This window comes from Elephas maximus, chromosome 10, assembly GCF_024166365.1.
Source record: "Elephas maximus indicus isolate mEleMax1 chromosome 10, mEleMax1 primary haplotype, whole genome shotgun sequence".
Taxonomy (NCBI): domain Eukaryota; kingdom Metazoa; phylum Chordata; class Mammalia; order Proboscidea; family Elephantidae; genus Elephas; species Elephas maximus.
The window spans coordinates 15,257,403-15,283,799 of NC_064828.1; the positions used below are offsets into that span (position 1 = coordinate 15,257,403).

The 26,397-nt window shown below is 51.7% G+C and overlaps 3 protein-coding genes across 4 annotated transcripts in view; 1 reads left to right on the forward strand and 2 right to left on the reverse strand.

The window, feature by feature from the left end:
- The window catches only part of DNAJC17 (DnaJ heat shock protein family (Hsp40) member C17), a 40,616-nt gene extending 20,335 nt beyond the window's left edge, over positions 1-20,281 (forward strand). The window contains exons 2-11 of one of the 2 annotated variants that reach the window (XM_049898106.1): positions 8,508-8,577; positions 8,873-8,931; positions 9,193-9,280; positions 11,335-11,420; positions 11,629-11,725; positions 12,364-12,407; positions 12,847-12,924; positions 13,612-13,692; positions 14,212-14,322; positions 20,111-20,281. In XM_049898106.1, the coding sequence (XP_049754063.1) occupies positions 8,508-8,577; positions 8,873-8,931; positions 9,193-9,280; positions 11,335-11,420; positions 11,629-11,725; positions 12,364-12,407; positions 12,847-12,924; positions 13,612-13,692; positions 14,212-14,322; positions 20,111-20,233 (837 nt within the window). In that variant the 3' untranslated portion in view covers positions 20,234-20,281. Of the gene's footprint in view, positions 1-8,507; positions 8,578-8,872; positions 8,932-9,192; positions 9,281-11,334; positions 11,421-11,628; positions 11,726-12,363; positions 12,408-12,846; positions 12,925-13,611; positions 13,693-14,211; positions 15,398-20,110 lie in introns of those variants that run through there. The other variant, XM_049898105.1, reaches the window with a different exon arrangement.
- C10H15orf62 (chromosome 10 C15orf62 homolog) lies at positions 16,334-20,117 on the reverse strand. Its single transcript, XM_049898107.1, has one exon. The coding sequence runs from the start codon at positions 17,533-17,535 to the stop codon at positions 17,008-17,010; it is 528 nt and encodes a 175-aa protein (XP_049754064.1). The 5' UTR covers positions 17,536-20,117; the 3' UTR covers positions 16,334-17,007.
- A 191-nt stretch (positions 20,282-20,472) lies between the features above and the next one.
- GCHFR (GTP cyclohydrolase I feedback regulator) lies at positions 20,473-24,366 on the reverse strand. Its single transcript, XM_049898108.1, has 3 exons — positions 23,994-24,366; positions 22,164-22,258; positions 20,473-20,961 (listed from the first exon to the last, which is right to left on the reverse strand). Exons 1-3 carry the CDS (start codon positions 24,027-24,029, stop codon positions 20,838-20,840), a joined length of 255 nt encoding a protein of 84 aa, XP_049754065.1. The 5' UTR covers positions 24,030-24,366; the 3' UTR covers positions 20,473-20,837.
- Positions 24,367-26,397: the final 2,031 nt, after the last annotated feature.

Sequence of the window (26,397 nt, forward strand, 5' to 3'; positions counted from 1 at the left end):
CGTAGGCATTTCCTGGCCATCCTGAGAGTAGGTAGAGTCCCACCGTTTTCTTTCTTGTAGATTCTTTTCATTTTACTGTGTTTATGTTTAACTTTTTGATTCATTTATAATTATTTTGGCATATGGTTTGAGATGAAGATTTTAATAAAGTACCTTTTACCATATGTTACATTTTTACACTTACCATGGTTTGTTTCTTGGCCAGGCTTATGTTCCATTCGTCTTGGCTGCTGCTTTTATGCTTTATGATACGTTTTCCTAGCAGAGAGAGAAGTCTAGGTTCTATGAATTGGAATCGACTCCAGGGCAATAGGCTAGTAGAGCTACACCTAGGTGATCTCGCTCCCCATCTAGGTTCCTCAGGGATAGAGAGAGACCCCATCAACCTCGTCAGCCATCCATCCCATTTAATCACCCTTGAACTCTAGAGGGCTCTTCCCATCTGGCCCTGCTCAGAATGAGCACGCTGTGGCTTTCTCTTCTCATTGTTCTGCTCTCTGCTTTCTGAGTCACACATACCTTATGAATCACATCTCATGTATTTTCAGTGTCATACCTGAGCTAACTTTGTTATCTTTTTATACTGGCTTGCTCCTCTTCTCAGCTCAGTTTTCATATCTTTGCTCATATGTATACTCTTATTCTCTAGCATTTCTTCATCCTAAGTCTGTGCATCAAACCTGTTTGTAGTAGTTTGTTCTTTTGCCACTGTTATCTTCTACTACTTTTCTTTGGTCGAAGTTTATTAATTAACCAAAACATCCTTTGGCAAAAACGTCATTTTCTTTCCATGTTTTATTGCAGCTGTGTCCTTTTCGGTTCTCAGTACCTTTTCCTCACTGAAGCAAAACTTCTAAGACGTCCCTGTGTGGTGCAAGCAATTAAGTGCTCAGCTTCTGACGGAAAGGTTGGAAGTTCGAGTCCACCCAGAGGTACCTGGAGGAAAGGCCTGGTGATCTACTTTTAAAACATCAGCCATTGGAGCACAGTTCTACTCTGACACACACGGGGTCACTATGAATTGGAATCCACTCCACGGCAACTGGTTTGTTTTTTTTTAAAGCTGGTCTGGGGCTTGAAGAGAAGTCCACACTCTTTCAGATTCTCTCCCTGCATTCTGCTTGGAGATCTCCTTCTTATCTTTTAAGGCCCAGCTCAGACATTGCTTCCTCTGGGAAGCCTTCAGGGTTGAGTTAGCCATTCCCTTCTCTGTGTTCCCAGGCTTAGGGACGGTCTTATGCCACCTCCCAGATGGTAATATAATTTTCATGGCCTTCTTCCTCACTAGGCAGGGTCCCTCCTCTTCAGTGTTAGGGAATATGCCTGATTTCTCTCTGTATCCCCGGCCTCCAGCTCAGCATCTGCACATTCTAGGTGCTCCTTGTGGACCCATGAGATACGGAGGATTCAGGGCTGTACTGAGGGAGCATTCAGAGAACTCCTGCTGTCCTCCCTCAGATGAGTACCAGCCTTACCCTGACTTCCTGGGCCTTGCCTCTTCCCCTGCTAATACCTAGCCGATGCATGAGTCTGGTAATTTTTTTACCAGAAAACCTGGAAACACAGAGCGCCCAGCCCCCTACACCTTTAGATAGTGGTTTGAATACAGGCACAGGCCAGGCCTTGAGTGAATGGGAATCCAGGATAGACCAGTTTGACTAGGGCAGTAGTGTTTGGTTGTAAATGTTGGGGGTGTGGGGATCTGGATAGTTGGAGATTCAGATGGGAAGCGAGATCACCTAGGTGTAGCTCTACTAGCCTATTGCCCTGGAGTCGATTCCAATTCATAGTGACCCTACAGGACAGAGTAGAACTGCCTCATAGGGTTTCCAAGGAGCTGCTGGTGGATTTGAACTGCCAACCTTTTGGATAGCAGCTGAACTCTTAACCACTGTGCCAGCAGGGCTCCATAACTAGTTGCTTCAAATTCAAAGTATGGAGTCCCACTTCTCACACCAACTGGAAGGATATCAAATCCCACCTCTCTGACACCAAACTGTGTTGCTCGATGCAAATCAGATTATTTTCGTTTCTGTCCCACTTCTGTTTTGATACCAACCGCACATGCATCTTTCTTCCTCTGACCCTAACCACGCAGAGCAAGGTCAGATCTCACAAGTAAGGGGCGTGGTCCTCCAGACCACCAAGTCTGTGTAAGACCTCAGATGCCAGATGCAAGCTTTGCGAGCCCCAGTGACACCCTCATGTCTGACCTGCTGGGTACAAATTGGGGCGTTCCCTCTACTCCCTCAGGATACTAGCTGTAACCTCAGGTGCCCTTACTTCTGTAACCTCAGGCGTCCCCAGGATTCCCCTCATCTCTGACCTGCTGACTTTCACTCCTCCCTTGGGTTCAGTAATCCACTAGAAGAATTCACAGAACTCACAGAAGGCACCATACCTATAGTTTTATTGTAGCAAAAAGGATGCAAAAGAAGAGACACATAGGGCGAGGTCTGGAAGGGTTCCCAACGCAGTTTCCACATCCCCAAAAGGGCACCCTACCCTCCCATGTGCTTTGATGTCTGTCATCAACCAGGAAGCCTGTGGAGCTTCCTTGTCCAAAGCCTTTATTGGGACCTCATTGTACAGGCTTGATTGATTGAACTCAACCTTTAGTTCCCCTCCCATGAGGTCACCTGATAGTCACAGTGGGTCTTTCTGGCCTGGCAAGCCCAGAAGCACGAACACTATCATAAACCCTCGCTGTGGTCTGGAAACCTCTTCAAAGACATTTCAGTCACTGGGAAATGCCAAGGTTGTACAGATTTATCGCTCGGAAACCAAGGACAAAGACCAAATTCTTTGGGTAAAGTTAAATTCTGTACCTCACAGACTTTTTTTTTTTAAAATAATTTTTATTGTGCTTTAAGTGAAAGTTTACAAATCAAGTCAGTCTATCACACATAAGCCTATATACACCTTACTACATACTCCCATTTCCTCTCCCCTTAATGAATCAGCCCGCTCCCTCCCTCCAGTCTCTCCTTTCGTGACCGTTTTGCCAGTTTCTAACCCTCTCTACCCTCCCATCTCCCCTCCAGACAGGAGATGCCAACACAGTCTCAAGCGTCCACCTGATACAAGTAGCTCACTCTTCATCAGCATCTCTCTCCAACCCGTTGTCCAGTCCCTTCCATGTCTGATGAGTTGTCTTTGGGGATGGTTCCTGTCCTGGGCCAACAGAAGGTTTGGGAACCATGACCACTGGGATTCTTCTAGTCTCAGTCAGACCATTAAGTCTGGTCTTTTTATAAGAATTTGGGTCTGCATCCCACTGTTCTCCTGCTCCCTCAGGGGTTCTCTGTTGTGCTGCCTGTCAGGGCAGTCATCGGTTGTGGCTGGGCACCATCTAGTTCTTCTGGTCTCAGGATGATGTAAGTCTCTAGTTCATGTGGCCCTTTCTGTCTCTTGGGCTCATAGTTATTGCGTGACTTTGGTGTTCTTCATTCTCCTTTGATCCAGGTGAGTTGAGACCAATTGATGCATCTTAGATCGCGGCTTGTTAGCATTTAAGACTCCAGACGCCACACTTCAAAGTGGGATGCAGAATGTTTTCATAATAGAATTTATTTTGCCAACTGACTTAGAAGTCCCCTTAAGCCATAGTCCCCAAACCCCCGCCCTTGCACCACTGACCTTCGAAGCATTCAGTTTATCCTGGAAACTTCTTTGCTTTTGGTCCAGTCCAGTTGAGCTGACCTTCCCTGTATTGAGTATTGTCCTTCCCTTCACCAAAAGTAGTTCTTATCTACTAACTAATCAGTAAATAACCCTCTCTCACCCTCCCACCCTCCCCCGTCTCGTAACCACAAAAGAATGTGTTCTTCTCAGTTTATACTGTTTCTCAAGATCTTATAATAGTGGTCTTATACAATATTTGTCCTTTTGCCTCTGACTAATTTCACTCAGCATAATGCCTTCCAGGTTCCTCCATGTTATGAAATGTTTCACAGATTCGTCACTGTTCTTTATCGATGGGTAGTATTCCATTGTGTGAATATACCACAATTTATTTAACCATTCATCCGTTGATGGACACCTTGGTTGCTTCCAGCTCTTTGCTATGGTAAACAGTGCTGCAATAAACATGGGTGTGCATATATCTGTTCGTGTAAAGGTTCTTATTTCTCTAGGGTATATTCCGAGGAGTGGGATTTCTGGGTTGTATGGTAGTTCTATTTCTAACTTTTTAAGAAAACACCAGATAGATTTCCAAAGTGGTTGTACCATTTTACATTCCCACCAGCAGTGTGTAAGAGTTCCAGTCTCTCCGCAGCCTCTCCAACATTTATTATTTTGTGTTTTTTGGATTAATGTTAGCCTTGTTGGAGTGAGATGGAATCTCATTGTAGTTTTAATTTGCATTTCTCTAATGGCAAATGATCGAGAGCATTTTCTCATGTATCTGTTAGCTGCCTGAATATCTTCTTTAGTGAAGTGCATGTTCATATCCTTTGCCCACTTTTCGATTGGGTTGTTTGTCTTTTTGTGGTTGAGTTTTGACAGAATCATATAGATTTTAGAGATCAGGCGCTGGTCAGAGATGTCATAGCTGAAAATTTTTTCCCAATCTGTAGGTGGTCTTTTTACTCTTTTGATGAAGTCTTTAGATGAGCATAAGTGTTTGATTTTTAGGAGCTCCCAGTTATCTGGTTTCTGTTCGTCATTTTTAGTAATGTTTTGTATTCTGTTTATGCCTTGTATTAGGGCTCTTAACGTTGTCCCTATTTTTTCTTCCATGATCTTTATCGTTTTAGTCTTTATGTTTAGGTCTTTGATCCACTTGGAGTTAGTTTTTGTGCATGGTACCTCACAGACTATTAATGACATTTGTCAGAGGAACAAATTCTGAAAAGAGAATCAGGAAGCAAATTAATATTTGTATATTAATTTCCCATTATTACGTAATTGATATTTTTCAGTTTAAATAATTTTGTTTCTTTATTTCAGTGAAAAGCCAATTTTCTGATATATAACATCTTAATAGGAGCCCTGCTGGTGCAGTGGTTAAGCACTCGGCTGCTAACCAAAAGGTCAGTGGTTCGAACCCACCAGCTGCTCCCTGGGAGAAAGACATGGCAGTCTGCTTCCGTAAAGCTTTACAGCCTCAGAAACCCTATGGGGCAGTTCTGGTCTGTCCTATAGGGTCACTATGAGTTGGAATCAACTCGATGGGAACAGGTAAATGAATTATAAAACAGAAAACAATGTGTAATATCTTTCTTTTAGAATAAAGGAGCCCTGGTGGCACAGTGGTTAAGAGCTCAGCTGCTAACCCAAAGGTCAGCAGCTCGAATCTACCAGCCACTCCTTGGAAACCCTGTGGGGCAGTTCTACCCTGTCCTATTAGGGTCACTATGAGTCAGAATTGACCGGCAGTAGGTTTGGTTTATGGGTGTTTTAGAGTAAAATCCATATTCTCTTGAATAACAATAAAAAAAAGAAAATGAAGAATATGCTGCTACCCAGCTCATCCCTCCCTCTTTTACTTTCTCATTGGCTCTTCTCTTTCTGCTCTCCCTCTTAGACTTACAAAAAGGAACATATGAGCCACTGTAAAGGAGTTCCTGGGTACAGAAGAAACAAATCCACCACATGAAAGGCATTCCTTCTAATCCTAGTCCTGAGAAAGTTCATTTCCAGGTGTTACAAATTCAGCCAATAAACACCCAAGGAGATGGGCCCCTTCGCCCTGCTCCTTCCTCTCACACACCTCAGAGAGCAAGCAGAAGTGGGATCAGAGAAGGAAGATGAGATAGAAAGAGATGCCAGAAACAAAACACAAAAGACTTCAGTAAGTGTATGTAAGTGCGTGTGTTTGTTTGGATGATCAAGGAGGAAGGTTCAGAAGGGTAGCCGCCATCCAGTTAATGCTGGAACTTTGAGGAGGGGGCAGGGAAGTGGGGAAAGAGCATTAGCTTTTTAGCTTTTTCTTTGTATATTTTTTATATTGTTTGACTTATTGGAAAAAAAAAAGTCAAAGGACCCTAAAATATAAAAAATATATAATAAGGATTTGGTTTAAAATAAAAAAGTCAGGGGCACAGTGAAAGGAAATGAAGTCAGGAGCACAAAAGAAAGAAAAAGGGAGAAAAGATGAATAATGAGTCATGAAGAGTAAAGATGACATTCAAATCATAGGACTTTGTATAAAGCTATCACCTCCCCTCCCTCCATTTTTTAAATATATATATATTTTTTGATTGTGCTTTAATACACATATTGTTTTGTAACATTGGTTGGCAGCCGCACAATGTGCAGCTTTCCTGTCCCCTCCTGCCTTCTCGTGCTTGTCCCTGGGCTGGTGTGCCCATTTAGTCTTATATACATGGTTGAGCTATGTGTTTGTGTTATGGGTCTGTCTAATTTGTGGCTGAAGAGTAAACCTCAGGAGTGACGTCAGGACTGAGTTGAAAGGGCTTCCAGGGGCCATTCTCTTGGGGTTTCTCCAGGCTCTGCCAGAGCAGTAAGTTTGGTCTTTTTTGTGAGTTAGAATTTTGTTCTACATTTTTCTCCAGCTTTGTCTAGGACCCTCTATTGTGATCTCTGTCAGAACAGTTGGTGGTGATAACCGGGCACCATCTAGTTGTACTGGACTCATTGTGGCAGAGGCCATGGTAATTGTGGTCCATTAGTCCTTTGGACTAATCTTTCCCTCATATCTTTGATTTTCTTCATTATCCCTTGCTCCAGATGGGGTACGACCAGTGAAATATCTTAGATGGCCGCTTGTAAGCTTTTAAGACTCCAGACGCTACTCACCACAGTAGGATGTAGAACATTTTCTTTATAAGCCCTTCATTTTTTAAAAATAGTAAAAACAGAGCTAATGAGGGTTGGGTAGGGTGGGAAGGTGAGCAAGCGGGTCAGGTATGTGTAGAGGTGGGCTGTTGGGCGGTACATCCACTCTCTTGATACCCAAGGCCTGTCCTAGGCCTAGGAGTGGTTCCTGCTGCCTCCAGCTCAGTCAGGAGAGCCACAGGTGGCCTTTGGTTGCCTTGGCAGGTGAAGGTCTAGTGCTCACCATGGCCCAGCAGGTGGCAGCACACCCGCAGAGGTCCTGACTTGGCTGACTTGGCTGTGAAGGCAGGAGTTGAGCTAGGCACCTGCCCAGCAGGCCTCTCCTGGCAGACACTGGCTGAGTGCCTCAGGAGACCCTTATTTAGCACTTTGTCTTAGAAGTATTTGGGTCCATCTGAGAAGTCGGGAAAGCTTAGGTGCTTCTGGAAGTTCTAGGTCCAGAGGCTCCTCCTCCCAGGAGGCTGGAGCAGCAAGTAGCCTGGGCAGGGCTGAGGTGGGAGGCCAGAGGCCTGAGGGGGCAGGGGCAGATTCTGAGATCTCTGTCTTTGCTTAAACCAGCAAAGTAGGAAATACATGAAAGAGAATCTTGGTAGCTATTTTTGTTTATTTTTACCAATATAAGAAATATTAGGGTTTAAAATTTTTTTAATACAAGGAGATGCAAAAATGAAAGCTAAAAACGGACTGTAAACTATCTCCCATCAGGATAACCCCTGTTGACAGTAAAAAATGATAATACAATAAGCCTTGTTTACAGTTTGAAAATTTGAACTACAGAAGGCATAAAATGAGAAGGAATATATACTTGCTTGCCAAGCACCTTCAGTCTCTCCAAAGGAAACCACTGTTGTGTTTCTTATGACTGCTTTCAGAAACAAAACAAAACAAAACTATACATACCCGAGTATCTATCCGTAACCATTGATATTTCATTTATTTGTTTGTCTTAAACTCGAAAGTGATCATGTTATATTCTCCGTTCTGAGCCTTGCTCTTTTCTGCATCATACCTTAGAGATCTATGTCAGCACAGAGAGACAGACCTTTCTCTCATAATTTTTTTCATGGGTCTCCCTGTTGATGGGGATTTGGGCAGTAGTTTCCAGTTGGGGACTGTTAGAAACACTGTTGCAGTGAGCATCCATGTATATTTATTTTGGCTTCTGTAAGTCCCAATTCCTTGGAGTTTTTAAATTTAATGGCTCAGTTTTCTTCCAGAAAGCTTGCTCCGTTGTACACTCCCACCAAGAGTGTGTGACAGTACCTTTTTCCAAGTGGCTGTAGAAACCCAAACTCTCTGGGGCAGTTCTACTCTGTCCTACAGGGTCGCTATGAGTCGCAATCGACTCCATGGCACTGGGTTTGGTTTTTTTGGTTTGGTAGAAACCCAGAAAACTGTACTGCTGGCCCTTCCAGGAGCCCTTTGACGTCTGCAGGGGTGAGATTGGCACCAGCTGGAGGCAGGCCCAGCTCTTGTGCTGGTGGCCAGTGGCAGGCTCCCTCCACAGCCGGCCTCCTCCATTGTAGATCCCCATGGTGGCTATGAAGTGACTGTCTCTGTGTGGGAGCCAGCAGCCTCTCTTTTAGATGGTGATGGCAGGCGCCCCCTGCATTTCCCTTATCACTTTAGCAAGGTTTTCCTGCTCATCCCTGGGGCAGAGACCTGAGCCAGCAGCAAGTGACCATGTCTTCTGACTGTTTCAGGTGAAGAAGGCATACAGGCAGAAGGCCCTCTCCTGTCACCCGGACAAAAATCCGGATAATCCCAGAGCAGGTGAGCCTCCTGTGGGCACAGGCAGTGTGTTTTCCCTGATCTAAGCTCTCCAGTGAGTGCTGTGGTATGTAGCTGCACACAGCCTGCTGTTTGGGCAGTGGGACCCAGGCTTCATGTCCCAGGTCAGGGACATCTGCTCAGCTGCTAAAACACTCACCCTTCCTTGCTGGCCCGTCAGCTGCTGATGTTGGCTTTTCTGCCAGACTGTGGCTTCTTTGAAGTGCTGTTTTGAGGGAACATTCCATCACCGAGTCTAACTCTGTTTTTCTCCTCTTTGTTTTGATCCTGTGTTTAGCTGAACTCTTTCATCAGCTTTCTCAGGCCTTGGAGGTTCTGACCGATGCTGCAGCCAGGGTAAGCACCTCCTCCTTTGTCTGATTGGCCCTGGGGTTTCTTTGCTTGACCAACAAATGGTTGACCCCTTGCTTCCTTCAGCCTTGGTCCTCTGCACTCTGCCATGTGGCACGGTCCTTGTGCTCAAGCCTGGAGACCCAGTCACCAGGCTGCCTTCCGATGGCTCTGCAGAGAAGGCCCTTGGGAGGCACCAGGGAGATTGCTGGGCTTTATTCTCATTCCCTGGCTGACCCGCTGCTCCGTGTCCCTTTCTCCCGCCAGGCTGCATATGACAAGGTCAGGAAAGCCAAGAAGCAGGCAGCAGAGAGGACCCAGAAACTTGATGAGAGAAGGAAGAAGGTGAAGCTTGGTAGGTGGCCTGGCATCTCTGGGCTGAGGTTTTACTTCCCCTGGCCGTGTTCATCCATGTCTCCTTTCTTCCTGGAGGTTCAGTTCCAGCAACTCCAAGCCTCTCCACCCAGGCTCTGGCAGAACCCTGTTCCTAGTTGGGGGATTCCAAGGACACTCTTAGTAATAATAACAACTGCTAGATTTACTGTTAGCTAAGCATTGGGACCCTTGAAATGGATAGACACAGTGACTACGACAATGAGCTCAAACACAGCAACGATCTTGAGGTTGGCACAGGGCCGGGCAGTGTTTCCTTCTGTTGTACACGGGGTTGCTGTGAGTTGGAACCGACTCGACGGCATCTAAGAACATTGACAACAAGCATTGTGACATGCTTTATTGTTTCCTTTAATTATCGCAACTATTCAAGAAGGTGGGTGTCCCTAAACCCATTCTTTATAGACAGAGAAGCTGAGGCACTGAAAGGATAAGAACTTGCCAGAGCCAGGATGTAAGCCCACGCGGCATGACAAAAATCTGCCCTGTTCCTCATCATGCCACGCCACGTCTTTTTTATTTGTCTCAGCCTCATTCCTGCCCAGAGCCTTCGCTCTGAGAAGCTCCCTCAGAAGGATCCAGGACGTCCAGGTCCAGGCATTTTTTCTTTCTTTCTTTTTTTTTCACAGCTGTATTGTCCCTGGAGCCCTGGTGGTGAAGCAGCTAAGAGCTCAGGCTGCTAAACAAAAGGTTGGCAGTTCGAATCCACCATCCGCTCCTTGGAAACCCTATGAGGCAGTCCTACTCTATCCTGTAGGGTTGCTATGAGTCCGAATCGACTCGACAGCACACAACAACAACATATTGTCCCTGGGTGATACAAATGGTTAATACACTTGGCTGCTAACCAAAAGGTTAGAAGTTCAGGTCTACCCAGAGGCACCTTGGAGGAAAGGCGTGGCAATCTATTTTTAAAAAATTAGCCATTGAAAATCCTATATGGAGCTCACCTGGTGGTGTAGTGGTTAAGAGTTACAGCTGCTAACCAAGAGGTCGGCAGTTCAAATCCACCAGACGCTCCTTGGAAACTCTATGGGGCAGATCTGTTCTGTCCTGTAGGGTGGCTATGAGTCAGAATCCACTCTGTGGCAATGGGTTTGGTTTTTTTGGTCTACTCTGACACACATGGGGTTCCCATGAGTTGGAGTTGATGGCAGCTGTTTTGTTTTTATATTGAGGTACATTTTACATATCATAAAATTAGTCCATTTCGAGTATATAATTCAATAATTTTTAGTAAATTCACTGAGTGGTACAACTATGACCATAAAATCAGTTTTAGAACATTTTCGTCACCCCAGTAAGATTGATCAAGCATTCTTTACTCAATTTCCCCCCCTCTTGCTTATTCATACTCATGTATTAATACATGTATATGCCATCCAGTACTCCCATTTCTCTATCAAAACAAAACAAGGTAGTTTCTAGGTAAGTAAAGGGCACAGGAAGGAAAGCAGTGAGCCCCAGCCTGAGAGACAGTCTGTCACAGCAGCTGGCCTGGCGTTGGACAGCAAGCAGGTTTCCTTTGGAAGGCAAGAAGGACCTGGGGTGAAGACCTCACAGAGAACCTGCCCATGTGGGCAGGAGCCACTGTAGCCAGGCCACAGTGAGGCTTGGTGAAGATGAGGAGGAGGTAGGAACTCAGCCAAGTGGTGGGAAAAGAATCAAGGCAAGGTCTGTAGCGCCAGACCATAGGAGCAGAGGCCAACAGCTCCACCTACTGGTATCCCCTGACACATAGCCCCAGGCTGCTGACACAAGCACCCACCTGCACCTTGTGCAGTGACTGGAGAGAACCAGCTTGGTTAGGGCTAGCACCAGCGGAGTCCATACTTCTGTGCTGACTTTTCTCAATAGAAATCACCTCGAGGGCCTGTGGCATGGAGGGAGGGGGCAGAATTGCTAGGGAGTTTTGTTCTATGTGGGACTTTTGGGGGAACAGCCAGAGCTGGGGTGGCTGAGGCCGTGTAGAAACTGCTCAGACCAGCGATTGGGTCTTTCAACCCTTGTGCCTAGACCTGGAGGCCCGGGAGCGGGAGGCCCAGGCCCACGGAAGTGAGGAGGAGGAGGAGAACCGGAGCGCCAGGACGCTGGAGCAAGAAGTGAGCATCCAGTCCGTGGGCCACCTGCTGGGGGAGGAGGTGGCTGTCCCAGGCTGGGAGGGCTTGTGCTTTCTTCTGTGGGATCTGGGTAATTTGTCCCACCCACAGGTTGCTGAGCCCTAGCCTGCAGGTGGAACTCAGGGACCTTTACAAGGTGAGAAAACTTGGATCTGCACAGAATTGTCATCCTCCAACCCCTGCTCTGCAGATCGAGCGCCTGCGAGAGGAGGGTTCCCGGCAGCTGGGGGAGCAGCAGAGGCTGATCCAGGAGCAGATACGCCTGGAGCGGGAGCAGAGGTTGAGAGGTGAGAGCTGGTCACACCCCCCTGTCTCCCCGTCCCAGGCCACTCTGGATTGCCTGGAGTGGCCACACTGGCTGCTAGTGGAGCTGCTGTGGGGCATCCACCTCCTGGAACCTTGGGGGGCTTGTGCGGGAGCAGAGCCTGGCTCCCCACTCTGACTGGGACACATGCACTGTCTTTTCCCGCAGCTTCTCTGGGGCTACTTGTCACTCTGCCTGAGGCTTCCTGGCCCCCTTTGTCTTAGTCCCCAGGGAACTGGCTTTGTTCTGGAGCAGATCACCAGGGGAAAAGGCATGGTTATGCTTTGGGCTCTGGGATACTTTGTTTCAGTAGAATTGTGTGGTTTGTATCTACCTCCTACTTCCTCCAGCCTCACCAGAGGTGTTCACAGCACTTCATGTGGAGAGTGCTAATGACTAGGACCTGCAACAGGCAGCTGGCAGACCTCCCCTGGGGTGGCAGCTCTCTGGGATGGGGGTGGGACTGCATCTACATCCCCACCAGGCTCCTCACCAGGGCAGGCACATACTGCCCTTGGTCAGGAGTGACCTTTTCTAGGTCCCAGGCCCAGGCTTTGTCTCCTTTGGGAGACCCTCTGACTCCCTCCTACTCTACGTTGCTTCTTTTCCCAATTTTTCTAGGAAAGTCAGAAAATACTGAGGGCAAAGGAACCCCCAAACTAAAGGTGAGTCCTGGTGGGATCCATGGGCTACCTCACACCCCCTCCTCTCAGCAAGGACAGATGCTTCCTGTGGCTCGAGGGGCTATGGCTGGGGAGGCTAGGTCCCTGGGGATCCAGGACCACTGCCCAATCCTTTCCCTTCTCCAGCTCCTGGAGTCAGGATTCCTCTGAGAGCTCTGCCCTGGAAGGTGGCTCTAAACCCTGATGGTAGTGGATAGAGCATCCCCTAGAAGTTCTCTAAGGGCTGGGCACGTTGCTGAGGGTGAGGGGACGCCCTGCCCACCAGAGTTCAAGGGGAATGTTTCTGGGTGGTCCTCCCTAGACTCCACGTGCTTTGAAGATGAGGAGGGTGTCTGCTTAGACTGTACAGCTCAGGTGTGGGGTCTGGTACTGTTCAGCCACAGGTCAGTGTTTAATGATGGCACCACTGCTGTCTTTTCAGCTAAAATGGAAGTGGAAGAAGGAGAATGAGTCAAAAGGTGGCTACTCCAGAGATGTCCTCCTGCGGCTCTTTCAGAAGGTCTGCCTGCTGACTTCCCTTCTTTCTCCATCACCTCGGCCCAAACCCCAGGACGCTCCATGCCTGAACTTCCCTGTCTTATAGACCACTGGGCAGCCTGGAGACTTCTCCCAGGCCCCGGTTCTCCTGTCACTGTGCCCTTAATCCCCTCCAGCCGGTTTCTCCCTCACTGCCTTGGCTGAGCCCTTGCCGTCCTTTTGGAAGCAGAGGGCTTGGCTGTGTGTTGGGGGCGGGGAGGTGGGATCTGACGTGAAAGCCCAGTCCTCTTTACTACCTTCAACCCACTGAGGCTGCTCTGCTAGGCTACCAACTCCCCAGTCCTTTGCCCAGCTCCTTTTTGCTGTTTTTCTGCATTCCTGGAAAAAATTCTTTCTTTCCCGTATCTGATATTCCTTCTCTGGGATCCTAAGAATGAGAAATTATCCCTCAAAATTTGACAGTGATTATTGGTGAGGGTTGCGTAACCTGATTAGTGTAATCGATAACTGCACTTCAGTTGTACACGTGGAAAACATCACATCAGCAAGGGTTTTGTTATATATATTTTTACAATTAAAAAAAAAAGAAATTACGCCCCGGCCAACAATGCCTCAGTGGGCCTCAGGACAGCCCGGCCTTGTCTCAGGCGTGAGCTGGCCCATGCTGCAGGCTGAGCCATGCTTACCGGGACCTCTCTTGTCCCCACAGTATGGTGAAGTTCTCAATCTGGTGCTTTCTAGGAAGAAGGCAGGCACTGCAGTGGTGGAGTTTGCGACCGTTAAGGCTGCGGTGAGTGCTGCTCCAGGCTTTGGGGGACCATTGGCAGCCCTGTCACTCTACAGCAGGGGACCAGATTCTCTGGACCCTCTGAGCTCAGGTGATCCACACTCTCAGGGATCTCTGGGCCAGGTCAGGTCCAAGGCTCCCCCGACTCCCAGGAGTAGATGCACTGGGTGAAGGGCTGGATGGGAGATGCCCTGGGACAACAGGAGAGTGCAGACTGACTTTTCCCTGCCCCTGGCTGCTGCCTCTATACCTGCCATCTCCAGTGGAGATAGCAAGCACCCCTGGCTTGTCGGCTCCAGCCCTGCCTTCTCCCCCTTTGTGCTTCCCCTCACTCCTGAAATTCAGAAGTCGCCTGCGAGAAGAGTTAGAGCTTCAGCATACCAGTGTTTGAAGGTTGCTGAGGTTGCCCACCTCTGCCTGGATAACTAGAATGCTGATTCTGGTTCTTTCTGTGGGGTAGAGAGAGCCACTTCCTAGCTGACTGGGTTGATGGGAACCAGGACTGGATGCTCTGTTTGGCAGGAGCTGGCTGTCCAGAATGAGGTGGGCCTGGTCGATAACCCTCTGAAGATTTCCTGGTTGGAAGGACAGCCCCAGGGCACAGTGGGCTCCAGCCACCCAGGACTGTCACAGGTAAAGAGCCAGGCTGTACCAAGTGAGTCTGCTCTGGATTTGGGGGACCACTTCCTGTTTGGGCTTTTCTTAGGACCCTTTCTCCCAAATTCAGGTCGTCAGGGGACTGTGGTTCTGTGTGGAGCCCCTTTCCTCTCCAAGTACTCTTGGGACTCTACCCTACGCAGTATCCTTAGACTTTACCTTGCCTTCACATCCAGGCCTCCCTCATCACCCAAAGGGATTATCCTGGCCCCTAGGTGGCTTGGTATGGTGTGGAGCATTTGCTACCTAGAGGCCCCAGTGCTGCAGGGAAGCAGCAAGTGACAAGTGACTAGGTAGCCACTTCCTTCCCCCAACACTTCATTTTTCCAGGTAACGTCTGTGGCTGCCCCAGACAAGGACTAATGTCAAGAGGCAGTATCTCCTCTTTGGGAAAATCACTGGCTACCCTGCTGATGGAAACCCTGGTGGCGTAGTGGTTAAAGAGTTTGGCTGCTAACCAAAATGTCGGCTGTTCAAATCCACCAGGCTGTCCTTGGGACTCTGCAAGGCAGTTCTACTCTGTCCTATAGAATCGCTATGAGTTGAAATCGACTGAATGGCAATGAGTTTGGTTTTTTTGGGTACCCTGCTGACACTGGGGTGCTGCCTGCCCAGAGTCTGGTGCCCAACTTGTGGTGAAGAATAGACCTTCCAGCTGACGTGTGCCCAGTACAAACACGTAGTCCTCACAGCTCCATGTAGGCTTTTGTTAAGCCCCTCCATGGCCCTGGATGCAGGGCTCAGGCTGTCCGCCTCCTGGCCACACCTGCCCCAGGCCTCACCTGCCCCTGCTTTGGTGGGACAGAAGGCTTTGGGGGCAGGAGCTAGAAATCTGGCTCTTACCAAAACCAAAAACCAAACCCAGTGCCATGGAGTCAATTCTGACTTACAGCGACCCTATAGGACAGAGCAGAACTGTCCCATAGAGTTTCCAAGGAGCACCTGGTGGATTTGAACTGCCCACCCTTTGGTTAGCAGCCGTAACACTTAACACTTAACCACTACCCCACAAGGGTTTCCGTTCTTAGCTTCTGGCTCTTAGCTTCTCTGAAATCGGGGGGCGGGGGGTGGGGGGAGAATGGGTTCTGCGTGTGAGCCTCAGGCTGATGGTATATGGCTCCCTCTGGGGGGTGGAATGTCCCTGGGGCTTGGCAGGATCTCTACTCCCACTGCCCTCGGGCACACCAGCCCTGCCTCCTCCGGCCCCTCCACCTGGTATGAGGACCGGAAGCTTCCTGGGAGTACGTCCCAGACTCTGACGGGCAGGAGGTGAACTGGCTCGGAGCCGAATTCGGGACCTTTCTATAGAGGCCTCATCCCCACACCTTTAAGTCCCAGCATTTCACAGCCCCGAGTGACGCTGCACAGGTTGTGTTATAAGAATTTTATTATCTCCAGCATTCACCAAGGAGCCTTTTCGTTTGGGAAATCCACGTGAGGGTTAGGAAAAAGAGGCTGCAGGCATGGGCTGTAGGAACACTGTGGGAGCTTCCCTCTCTCCTTGCTTGGAGGGGCCTGGAGGTCAGAACCACACAGCCAAAGCAGAGAGATTATTGGCTCTGGTTTCAAGACTTCCGGCCAGGGCCTGTGACCCTGACCCAGTAGGCTTGGCCCGGGCTGGCAGGCCCCTCGTCAGAGGGTTTGGGCAAGGCAGATCTCCCCAGTCCTGCTGCTGATCCATGCCCTGATCCTGTCTTCTAGTTTTGGGGGGAGGGAGGAAGGAAATCTGCTACTGTTTTTGCTGCATTTTCCCAAGGGCTCTCATCACTAGTAATTCTGGGAATTCCCCAGAGTACCTCTTTGTAAGCTGTGTCTGATGCCTTTGGCTGACATTCCCCAGAGTTGCTTCCCTTGGGCACCAGGGATTGCTCTGAGCAGCTGTGCTGGCAGGTTGAGTCTCATGGCTCCTGTTCAGCTAATGGTGGGTTTTGGTCTCTCTTCCTCCTCTGCCAGCCCCTCCCCTCCCCTTGCAGCCCCCGTACCATTCTCCCTTCCCCCACCAACGCCACCAGTGGGCTCTGGGCCATGGTCTACCTCAGCGCTGTCCACTAGGACTTCCTGCAGCAGTGTTGACGTTCATTCCGCGCTGACCACTGTGGTAGCTCCTAGCCATATGGGGCTATTGAACGTCCGAAATGTGGCTGCTGCAACTGAGGAACTGAATTTTTAATTGTATTTCATTTCAATTTAAATGGCCACATGTAACTAGTGACTACCACACTGGACAGTGCAGGTCAAACCTGTCCCCTCCCTTTTCTCTTCGGCCTGGGTTGGACCACTTTTGCCTCAACTTTCCCTGTGACCGTTGACAGTGGCATGCATCTATTCTGCCCAGTCTGTGTCCTCCCACCCCGTGGCTCCCCCCCTGCCATCCTCGCCCTCTGCTGGCTCTCTGCCTAGCTGTTGTGGTTGCAGGGTGTGGCCTCCCTTTCCCGGCCTTGCTAGCTTCCTTCAGTGCCCCTGCCAGGAAGGTCCCCTCACGATGCTGCCAGTTTGCCTCTGCGCCTCTGTCCCCCAACTCTGGGGTGACTTGGAGGACTGTTCAGCGCCCAGAGGGCAGGCATCCAGGTACCCATCTTCTCCTCAGTCCATCGGTGTACCTACTGGGCCCTCAGGCTTCCAGCTCTTTCGGTCACCCACCTGTTCCCACCCTCACCCCATTCAGAAGCTGGGGTCACTGGGAAATTGCTCCCTCAGTATCTGTAGAACTTCCTCGAGAAGTGAAATCCCCAGGTCCACTTTGAAGGAGAAGAAGGGGTCACTGAGGTCCGGGCCAGGTGTCTCCTGGAAGGGGGGAGTGTCTAGAAGGTCGTCCTCTGAGTACTGGTGGAGGGCGCCTGCCAGGGAGACTGCCGAGGGCAGGGTAGCCGAGTATGCAGCAGTGTAGGCGGGTGGGGGCTCCAGGATGTTGGGGCAACTGGAACTCTCTCGGTAGAGGCGTGGGGGTTTAGGTGGGGCCAGCAGGGTGGCCCGAGGCTGCTCGTCCCCCCACAGTGGCAGGCGCCGGCCGTCTGGCCTCCCTTGCAGCTCCCGAATGACCTCTCGGTTGCTGTACTCCTCATGGTCACCACCGGCCGTGCTGGCCTGGCTCAGCATGCTGCCCTGTCGCTGGAGTCGCCGTGGCCGCCCCAGGCTTAGCCGCTTGAAGAAGGGGGCGTTGCGGAAGGAGCCTTTCCGCCAGGTCTCCATGGGACCAGGGGAGCCAGCAGACAAACCTGGCCCTCAGAAGCCCGGCAGGAGCAGCCAGTGACCATCTGGCCCCAGCTGGAGCCGTGAATTGGGAGATTCAGGGAGATAGCCTTAGTGGGCCCGAGGCAGGGGCCCCGGGGTGTCTGCTCAGCACAGCCCTTTGGCCAGCATCTCAGAGGGTGGAATGAGGCCCAGAGCAGAGGCTGATTTTTGTCCAGGAGAGCAGAGAGCTGGGAGTTCCTGAAGAGGAGCTTCCCAGAGGAACAGGAGTGGCCTGGCTACTCGATAGGGCAGTGGAAAAACCCCAAGATGCAGGAGAAGCACTTACTGGACAGGCTTGAGGTGTCAGAGAAGAGTCTTCGCGGGCTGGGCCAGGGCAGCCAGTGTGCTGGGTCCACAGAGCTGGGCGGGGGCCTGCGCAGGTGGAGGGGTCAGACGGGCCGGGATGTCCCCGTCTGGTGGTTTCTTTGGCCCCTCGTTGGTCTCTAGGGCAGTGTGGGCTGTGCCCTCTCTGCCAGCGGCGCCTGGACTCTGGTTCGTGGCTGGCTGTGTATGCCGGCGTGTGGCAGTGGAGATGTGCTTTGTTTTCAGCTGACTCAGCCAGTTGCGAAGCCAGGTTTCATGCTGAAGTAATTGCAGCATCCACAGGCAGGGCTTGGGGTGGCCGTGGCCCACACCCCAGGGCAGTGAGGAGCTCCAGATTCCTCTGAGGACTGGTCCGGGGGCAGCCCTGCTTGATGCGTCACTCTTCACCCCTGCTTCCTTTCTGCTCACTATCCTGCCACCGCAGGCCGGCCCTGTGCATCTGGGAAGGAGGAGCCCAGGGAGGGCGGGCACTAATTGAAGGGCAGGAGCCTAGAACTATTGTCGGGGAGGATGAGAGACCAGTCGCTAGTGTGGGTGACTCAGCCCGGCAGCCTGGTGGCAGGCCCTCATTAGCAGAGCCTGCAGGTATGGGGGAAGGAGGCAGAGGGTGTGTGAGCGGGGGAACAGCCCCATGCCTGTAAAGGGCTCAGCTCCTCCCAGGACTGTGTTGGGGACATGCCAGCCCATGGCTGGGTTGGGGCCATGCCAAGGGTGACTCCAGGTTCCCTTGGCAGAGCAGGTTAACTTGGGGAGGGGAGCGTTGCTCTCCCCTTGGCCTGACACCCAGCCTGGCTGCCCACTTTCTCATCCTCCCTGGCTTTCTCCAGATGGCTTTGTGGCAGGAGCAGAATCACCTGCGGATCTTGTTAAACTGTAGATTCTAAGGTGGAAACACAAATTCTCATCAGGGGGTCGAACGGGGCGGGGGAGAGGGGTCATGCTGTTTCCTACCCCACTCACTCTAGTCCTTCCCCTCTGGCTGTCTGGGCCTCCTTTGGGCTCCCTCTTCCGAAGGAGGGTGGACCACCGTGAGGGCTGTTGTGAGCTGTCAGCAGTGCTGGGGGTCAAGCTTAGGTAGGGGGGCCTGGCTGGGAGGGAGTGGAGGAGGGGTGGAGCAGGTGGGAGGAGGCAGGGGGAATCCAGGCTGAGTAGCATTTCCTGTTTCTCTACAGCCCTTACTCCAAACCAGTTGGCCAGGGCCTGGCATCTTAGCCCCAGCCACTCCCTTATTATTTCCTGGGTCACTGACCACCAGGCTTCCCTCCCGGTTTGTCCCATGAGTGTGCCAGCATGGAACAGGCCCCAGCAGCCTCCTCCTCTGATAGAGGGCCAAGCATCATGCATCCCCTGGCTTGGCACTCCACCTCCTCCCCATGCCAACTCAGGTGGGCTTCTCACGGCTTCAGCTGCACTGAGGGAAGAAGTGATTTAATTCCCACTGCAGACCTTATCAGGGCGTGGGGTTGGCAGCTCCAGGTCAGCTACAGAGCTGCTTCTCCACCCCACAGCCTCAGCCCATTGAGAAGGTTGTTTATTATTCTTTTGATTATTAAAATATAGCACTCCTTAATCTTCTGCACCGAGCTGGCAAGGTCATAAAAGAAAAAGCCATGGTCCCTGCCCTCCAGGAGCCCTGGTGTGTATTTTTAGGAGGCCAGTGGGACCCAGGCTTGTTTATCTCTCCTTCTAGGATGGAGCTATTTGAGGCCATCTCTAGGGTAGGGCTCCCTTCTCCTGAATCCTCAACAGGAGCCAGGTCACAGGGAAGACAGGTAGCTGGGAGGGGATGGTGCTGTCGCCTCCACGGGGCAGAGCGGCTGTCTGCACCTCTTACAGCTTCCCTTCATCAGAAACCTGTGAGAGGCAGAGCCATGGGTGGAGGGAAGGAGTGGCGAATAAAGGGCTGAGAGGAAATGGAGACGAGGGCCTGGCTAGAGCAGGGGAAGTGATTCAGGCAGAGCAGATCACCCAGAGCTGACTGCAGATGTGGAGGGCCGGGTGACAGGGACCCGGGCTAAATGTTTGAGATGGACTGGAGGGGGAGCCGGACGGGGAGAAGCCCGGCGGGAGGCCAAAGGCCGGCTTGCTGCGAAGACTGGGCCTTTCCTGGGTACCCCTGCCCTCCCCCCTCCTTGACCCTTAGGCACCATCCTCTGAAGGCTGGTGTCTCTGGCCGTGCCCCTGACCATGTCCTTGCTCTCCCCTCCAGGGCTCAGTGCTGTCTGAGAGGGACTACGAGAGCCTCGTCATGATGCGCATGCGCCAGGCAGCTGAGCGGCAGCAGCTGATTGCCCGGATGCAGCGAGAGGATGAGGAGGGGCCACCCACGTAGCCCCGGGCTCCAGCCCCTCCCACCTTACAGCCCTTTTCTTAAACATCATCAATAAAATTTTGTTTTTTTTTTAAGAGTCTGTGCCTGTTACGTCCCCGGGTTTAGGGTGCTGCCTGCCCAAGCATGGCCTGGTTTCTGGGCTCTGCCTCAGAGGCCCGCACCCAGGCCTGGGTCTCCCTCTCTGGGAGTGGGCTGACCCCAGGGAAAGGCTCGCATAGTGAGAGTCAGTGGCACGCGGAGCAGAGGAGTAACCACTCATCATAGCCCTTTATTAGTTTGGACTAGCTACGCAGGACCCACCCTGGAGTCATCCTTGACTGGGGTGCCTGGCTCTGGGCCGGGCTGCTCATCCTGCCCACAGAACATGGCCTACTCCAGGGTCCTCAGGAGCACCAGGCAAGGAGCCCTGCTCTCCCTCACTGACTGGGGCAGGGTTTCAGAGAAAGCCATCCCTGCCCATCGGTGCTGGACAGACAGTGATGGTTTGGGAAGAGGGGCAGTGACAGTTTGGGAAGAGGGGCAGGGCGGTCAGTGAGGCATGCCTGGGGGCTGGGTCCTCAGTAGCGGCTCCAGGGCTGGGTTACCCCGTTCACTCAGCGTGAGGTCACTCCTTGTGCAGGCACCACACCAGCGTCTGGCCCACCCCTGTCATGCTCAGCACACGGAAGCCCCTGCGTTCCAGCTTGTCCAGGACTATGCGAGGAGGGTCATTGACGTAGTATTCACAGCTGCGAAGAAACCAGGCAGGGGTGGCAGGGGCGGGGGTACACAGAGCAAGCTCCCAGTACTAAGCTTGGTTGGCCTCAGGTGCGGCAGTGCCAGGAACACTCGGTCCTGACATCCAGGTGCTTCATGCGCCTGGCTGAGTACACGGCCCCCACCCTTCCTGGCTAAGCAGTTCACACACAAAATTTCACTTATCCCAACAACCTAATGAGGGACTAATATCGTCTCCATTTTGTAAGTGAGAAAACTTTCCCAGTGTCACAGATAGTAGGACCCATGTTAGCCTGACAGCAGCCACACGTGCCTTGAGCCACCATGCGTCAGAAAGAGTGGTCTGCTCTCCCAGCTTGCTCCTCTGGCCCCTCCTGCTGCCCTGCAGTCCTGGAGCAACAAGGTTGGGCCCTAAGAGGTCCCAGCTTTATGTGCCATTGCCTGGCATCAGGAAAGCATGGCTCCCCTTCCTTCAGATTGAACTAATGCTCAGGGCCGGTGAGAGATCAAGGGCTCAGAGCCCCAAGCCAGGGATCTTGAGGCAAACCTCTCAGGACAAAACGGTTAGGGTTGGCTTCTGCTTCCAACCTTGATTTAAGGGCTGGGATCAGCTTGCCTTCTCTTTCCCCATTTGAACTAGAGACTCACTCTGGCAGCTCCTCGCAGGAGTTCCGAGCCTGTGTAGCCAAAGTGAGAGGGGTGAAGGAGCAGGAAAGGAAGTTGTGTTCAGTGCACACACAGAGATGGTGTGAAGGATGCCAAGGGAACGGCCAAGTCCCCAGGCAGCGGAAGTAGGACCCAGGCTTCCTACTCCCCATTTCTAGGGCTTGGCTTCATTGTTCATTCAGCTCTTCTGGAACAGAAATCCTCCTTTCTGTGCCTTTGCCTTGACAGGGTCCAGCTTAGAGATTAAAGGCAGGGCAAGGAGTGTTTGCTTATGGAGTCCCATACCCAGGGAACTGGACTCCATGCTGATGATCTAAGGATGGCTTGTGAAGTGATGGCCAGTGGGAAAGCTTTCAGAGTGAGCAGGTCCTGGGGGGACAGGACAGACCCTACAGAGAACAGAGCCCAGGGCACAGGTAAACAGGCCCCAAGGCTGGGCAGTGGCCGTGGCCGTGGCCGTAGCCCTGGGTTTGATGGTTGTGTAAAGGGAACAGGGGCAGGTCTAGGAGCAGGCAGGGAGAAGACACTGAGGGATGCCACAACTTACAAGTTGTTTCCCAGGACGCTTCTCTTCGAGGCCCCCAGATGCTGCATCAGCTCCGGATCTGAGTGCTCATCGCCCACCATGGTGGGGCCCACCTCCTACAAGGGAAGCCACAGTGGCTTGGTTGGCTGCTAAGTAGAGATGGAAGGTGTCACTTCTCCTTCCATCCCTGCCTGCTGGCCCTGAGCCAGCTCCTGTTAAAGGCTGGAGAAGGGGGGAAGGACTTTGGGGATTGAGCACAAGCTGGGAAGGAAGGGGTGGAGCCTGTCACTGTCCCATGAACAGGCTGGCGCTGGGGGAGTCCCTAGCCCCCTCTAAGCTGAGCTGGGTGTTGCCTGACTATTGGCACCAGCACCCATGCTTGTGTGTGTCAGAATCACCTGGGGAACAAGAGAAATGCACACAAATGTCCACGCAAAAACTTAGTACATGAATGTTTATGGCAACAGTATTCAAAATAGCCCCAAGGTGGAAATAACCCAAATGTCCCTCAACAGGTGAATGGATAAATAAAACGTGGTATAGCTATGGAATATTATTCAGCAATAAAGAGGATGACGTTCTGATACAGGCAACAATATGGTTGAACTTTAAAAACACGCTAAACGAAAGAAGCTGGACACAAAAGACCACATATGGTATGATTTCATTTATATGAATGTCCAGAATAGGGACAGAAAGCAGATTAGTGGTTGACTAGGACTGGGGGATGGGGACTGGGGGAAACGGGGAGTGACTGCTAATGGGTGTGGAGTTTCTTTCCGGGGTGATAAAAATGTCCTAAAATGATGGTGATTGTTGCCCAACTCTGAATACACTCTTGTGTGTTGTACACTTTAAATGGGTGAATTGTACGCTACATGAGTTATGTGTCAATAAAGCTGTTATATTTTCAAAAGAAAAAGAACAAAATCATCCTAGAGTGTCTCAGGAGGTCTAGAAAGCGCTCCGGAACCCACATTTTAACCACTCCTCAGATGCTGGTTCTTGAACCACTGCCCTAGGGCACCACCAAGATCTCTCCCGGCCGTGGGGTGACTACCTGCTATTTCCTTCACCCCGGGGGAACTGTGTACCCTCTGACGGGTCACCCGAGCACTGGAGAGTTGGAAGGGGCGAGGAGCATCCTAGGAAACCCAGCCACATCCTTCTGAAGCTAAAAGGGGATTCCCGGGGCAACAAAGGGAGGAGCCTGCGCCCAAAGACCATGATTTCTGAGTCCTGGACCGTGCTCTCCGCACCTCTTAGCCCCACCGCCTCGCCTCTTCTTCCTTTCTTCACAAGCAGCAAGTTCTTCCCTTTCCTTTCCTTTCTCAAGGCCTCAGGGATAGCCCTTCCTGGAAGCGCCTAAAGGTGCACCTAGTGGCTGTGTGGGGGCCAGGGACTCGGCACAGGCTAAGCGCGCCAGCTTGTCCTTTTCTTTTCCAAGGCTCTTTTTTTTCCCCCTGAGAAGCGGCTCTGCGTGGGGCAGAGAGGGCGGCTGCACGTGTGAGGCCAGGGCTCTCTGGGTCGCTCCCGGAGGCTCGGAACTACCGGACAGGTAGGAGGGAGCCGGAAGCGCCAGAGGACGCTCCTTGGCCGGGACGCATGCACCCAGCCCCCTTCGCAGCCAGGGAGACTCCGGGCGGGCCAGAGCTTCCTGGGTCTCGGGCGCCGGAGCAGGGCTTAGTCCGCAGCCCCGGTTTCCCTCCCGGCGGCCCGAGGGGGCGTGTCCGGGGGGGACTCCGGGTCCAACCACCGGTGGGCGCTGCCCGGGAGGGAGGCGCGAAGGTGCGCCCGCCGCCACCCTCGGGCCCGGGCCGGGCTGGAACTCCCCGGGCGGCCGGTACTCACCATGCGGATCTGGGTGCTGATGAGCAGGTAGGGCATGGTGCGTGCGTCACGGCCGGGCCCCCACCGCGCGGCCTCCGACTCCGAGCCGACGCCAGCCCCCCGGGCTTCGGGACTGCGACCCGGCCGCCCGCGTCCCGTTACTCCTGCTCTGGCCGGGGGCGGCGCCCATCCCGGCGCTCGGGGCCGTGACCGCCGCCTCCGGCCAATCAGGAGCGGGCGCCGTGACGCGCCCCGCCACTCGACGATTTGGGGCCCGCCCCCCGCCCTGGGGGCAGCGGACTTGGACCCGGGGTCTTGCCCGCAGCTTCCGCCGGCTGGGCCACCGCGGGGAGGGGTGTGTGTGCCAATGCACCGGCACCACGACCGGGGGGCGGCGGCGGCTCGGCTGGCTGCGGCCCGCTCTTGCGCCAAGCGCGCGTGTTGATCCTGCGCCCGCTTAATTCAACACTTCGAGTAACACGTTCCGAAGTCCTGTTGGTCCCCACCCCCGTACCTGTGAATCAGAGCAGAGAGCAAACGGTGACCATGCTCCAGCCCAACCTGCCCAGGGTCGCCTCCAAAGCTTTTAGCGGATCCCCACTTCCTGCCCCAAGGCACTTTTGCTCACTGTGGATTGATTCCTCGGCGCGCGGGAGATGAGGGTGAGAGGCTTGTGGCGTGTCCTGAATGCTACAGCTAAAATACCCCCCTCGCGCACTGGGCATTCCCGCCCCACCGACTATAATGCTTAGCATAGCTGCGGTTCCTCGAATTTGGGCCGCCCTACAAGCAAATCTATAAAGGAACTGAGTGCTTGGCTGGATTCCAGGGCTGGAGTACCTTAAATGGATGGAACCTGGCCCTTCCCCTTCTGAGAGCTCCCCCCGCGGCTGGAGACATCCGGCGCACGCGCAGGAGACAACAAGACAACACCTGGTGCAAATGACCCAATCTTACCAGCACCTGCTACCCAATGAGAGCGCTGCGAGTTCCTAGCGGTGCGTCCACGCCGTCATCTGGATGTATCAAAATCTAACAACTCAGCGTTCTTGATCTGCATTGTTGTGACTGGGTGTCTAAAAAAGACATCAAAACAAAGAAAACAAAACCAAAACCAAACCAAAACAAACCCATCCTATAACCTTCCCTCCTCTGGCGCTTGAAAAATCAGCACTTCTTTCAAGGAGTATTTATAGAGCATGCTCTGTGCCTGCAGCACTTTTGACAGATGTGGAGAGAGCTACAAGGGACATAGGAAGGTGTAATCCTTTTTTTTTAATTCATTTATTTGTGGTAGGGCATTTTTTTTTTTGAACTTTAGATGAAGGTTTACAGAACAAACCAGTTTCTCCTCAAACAGTACACACATTGTTTTATGACATTGGTTAACAACCCCACGCTATGTTAACACTCTCCCTTCTCAACCCTGGGTTCCCTATTACCAGCTTTCCTGTTTGGTCCTACAGAAGGTGTAATCTTAAAGACCCTATAGGATGGAGTAGAACTGCCCCATAGGGTTTCCAAGGAGTGGCTGGTTGATTCTCGAACTGCCAACATTTTGGTTAGCAGCCGAGCTCTTAACCACAGGACTAATGAGTTAGCTGGAGAGATAAGACATATTCATGCTTAACAAAGGGTTTGTCAAAACCCACAATGGATTAGTGCCCAGAATATACAAAGAACTTCTACAAATCAGTGAGAAAAAGATAAACCAACAGATGAAACTCAGGCAAATGAATAGGCGCTTCACAAAAGAGGAGACTGAAATGGCCGATAAACATATAACAAAACGCTCAGTATCATCAGCCACTGGGAAAAGGAAATCAAACTACATTTTGAACCACAATGAGATACTGTTTGAGAGATTAGCACACACACATCAAGTCTGTAAATATCAAGTGTGGGTGAAGATGTACAGCAGCAGCTGGAACACTTTCTACTGTTGGGAATGCAAATTGGTACGACTGATGCAATCACTTTGGAAAACAATTTGACAGCACGTAGTGAAGCTGAATAGGAGCCCTGGTGGCACAGTTGTTAAAGCGCTGGACTGCCAAGCAAAAGATCAGTGGTTTGAACTGACCAGCCACTCCTCGGGAGAAAGATGGGGCAGTCTGCTTCCGTAGAGATTTACTGCCTGGGAAACCCTATCGGGCAGTTCTACTCTGTCCTATAGGGTCGCTAGGAGTTGGAATCCACTCGACGGCAATGGCTTTGGTTTTGTTTGAGGAATGAAGTCAGAGATGTGTATACCCTATGACCTAGCCCAAACTTCTCCTACGTAAAAACTTCAGGAAAATTCTCATTCAGGCATGTCAGGACACACGTACAAGAATAGTCTCAGCAGCACTGTGTGTAATTAGCAAAAAACTAGAAACAATCTTAATGTCCATCAAAAGCATAATAGATTAAAAGTTTTGATGGA

Excerpts from the sequence above, each read along its gene's own strand:
- C10H15orf62 (XM_049898107.1), bottom strand. The coding sequence starts at position 17,535 with ATGGAGACCTGGCGGAAAGGCTCCTTCCGCAACGCCCCCTTCTTCAAG.
- GCHFR (XM_049898108.1), bottom strand. The coding sequence starts at position 24,029 with ATGCCCTACCTGCTCATCAGCACCCAGATCCGCATG. Across the intron at positions 22,259-23,993 it reads TCAGCACCCAGATCCGCATG|GAGGTGGGCCCCACCATGGT; the intron begins GTGAGTACCGGC and ends CTTCCCTTGTAG. Across the intron at positions 20,962-22,163 it reads AGCGTCCTGGGAAACAACTT|CTGTGAATACTACGTCAATG; the intron begins GTAAGTTGTGGC and ends GTTTCTTCGCAG.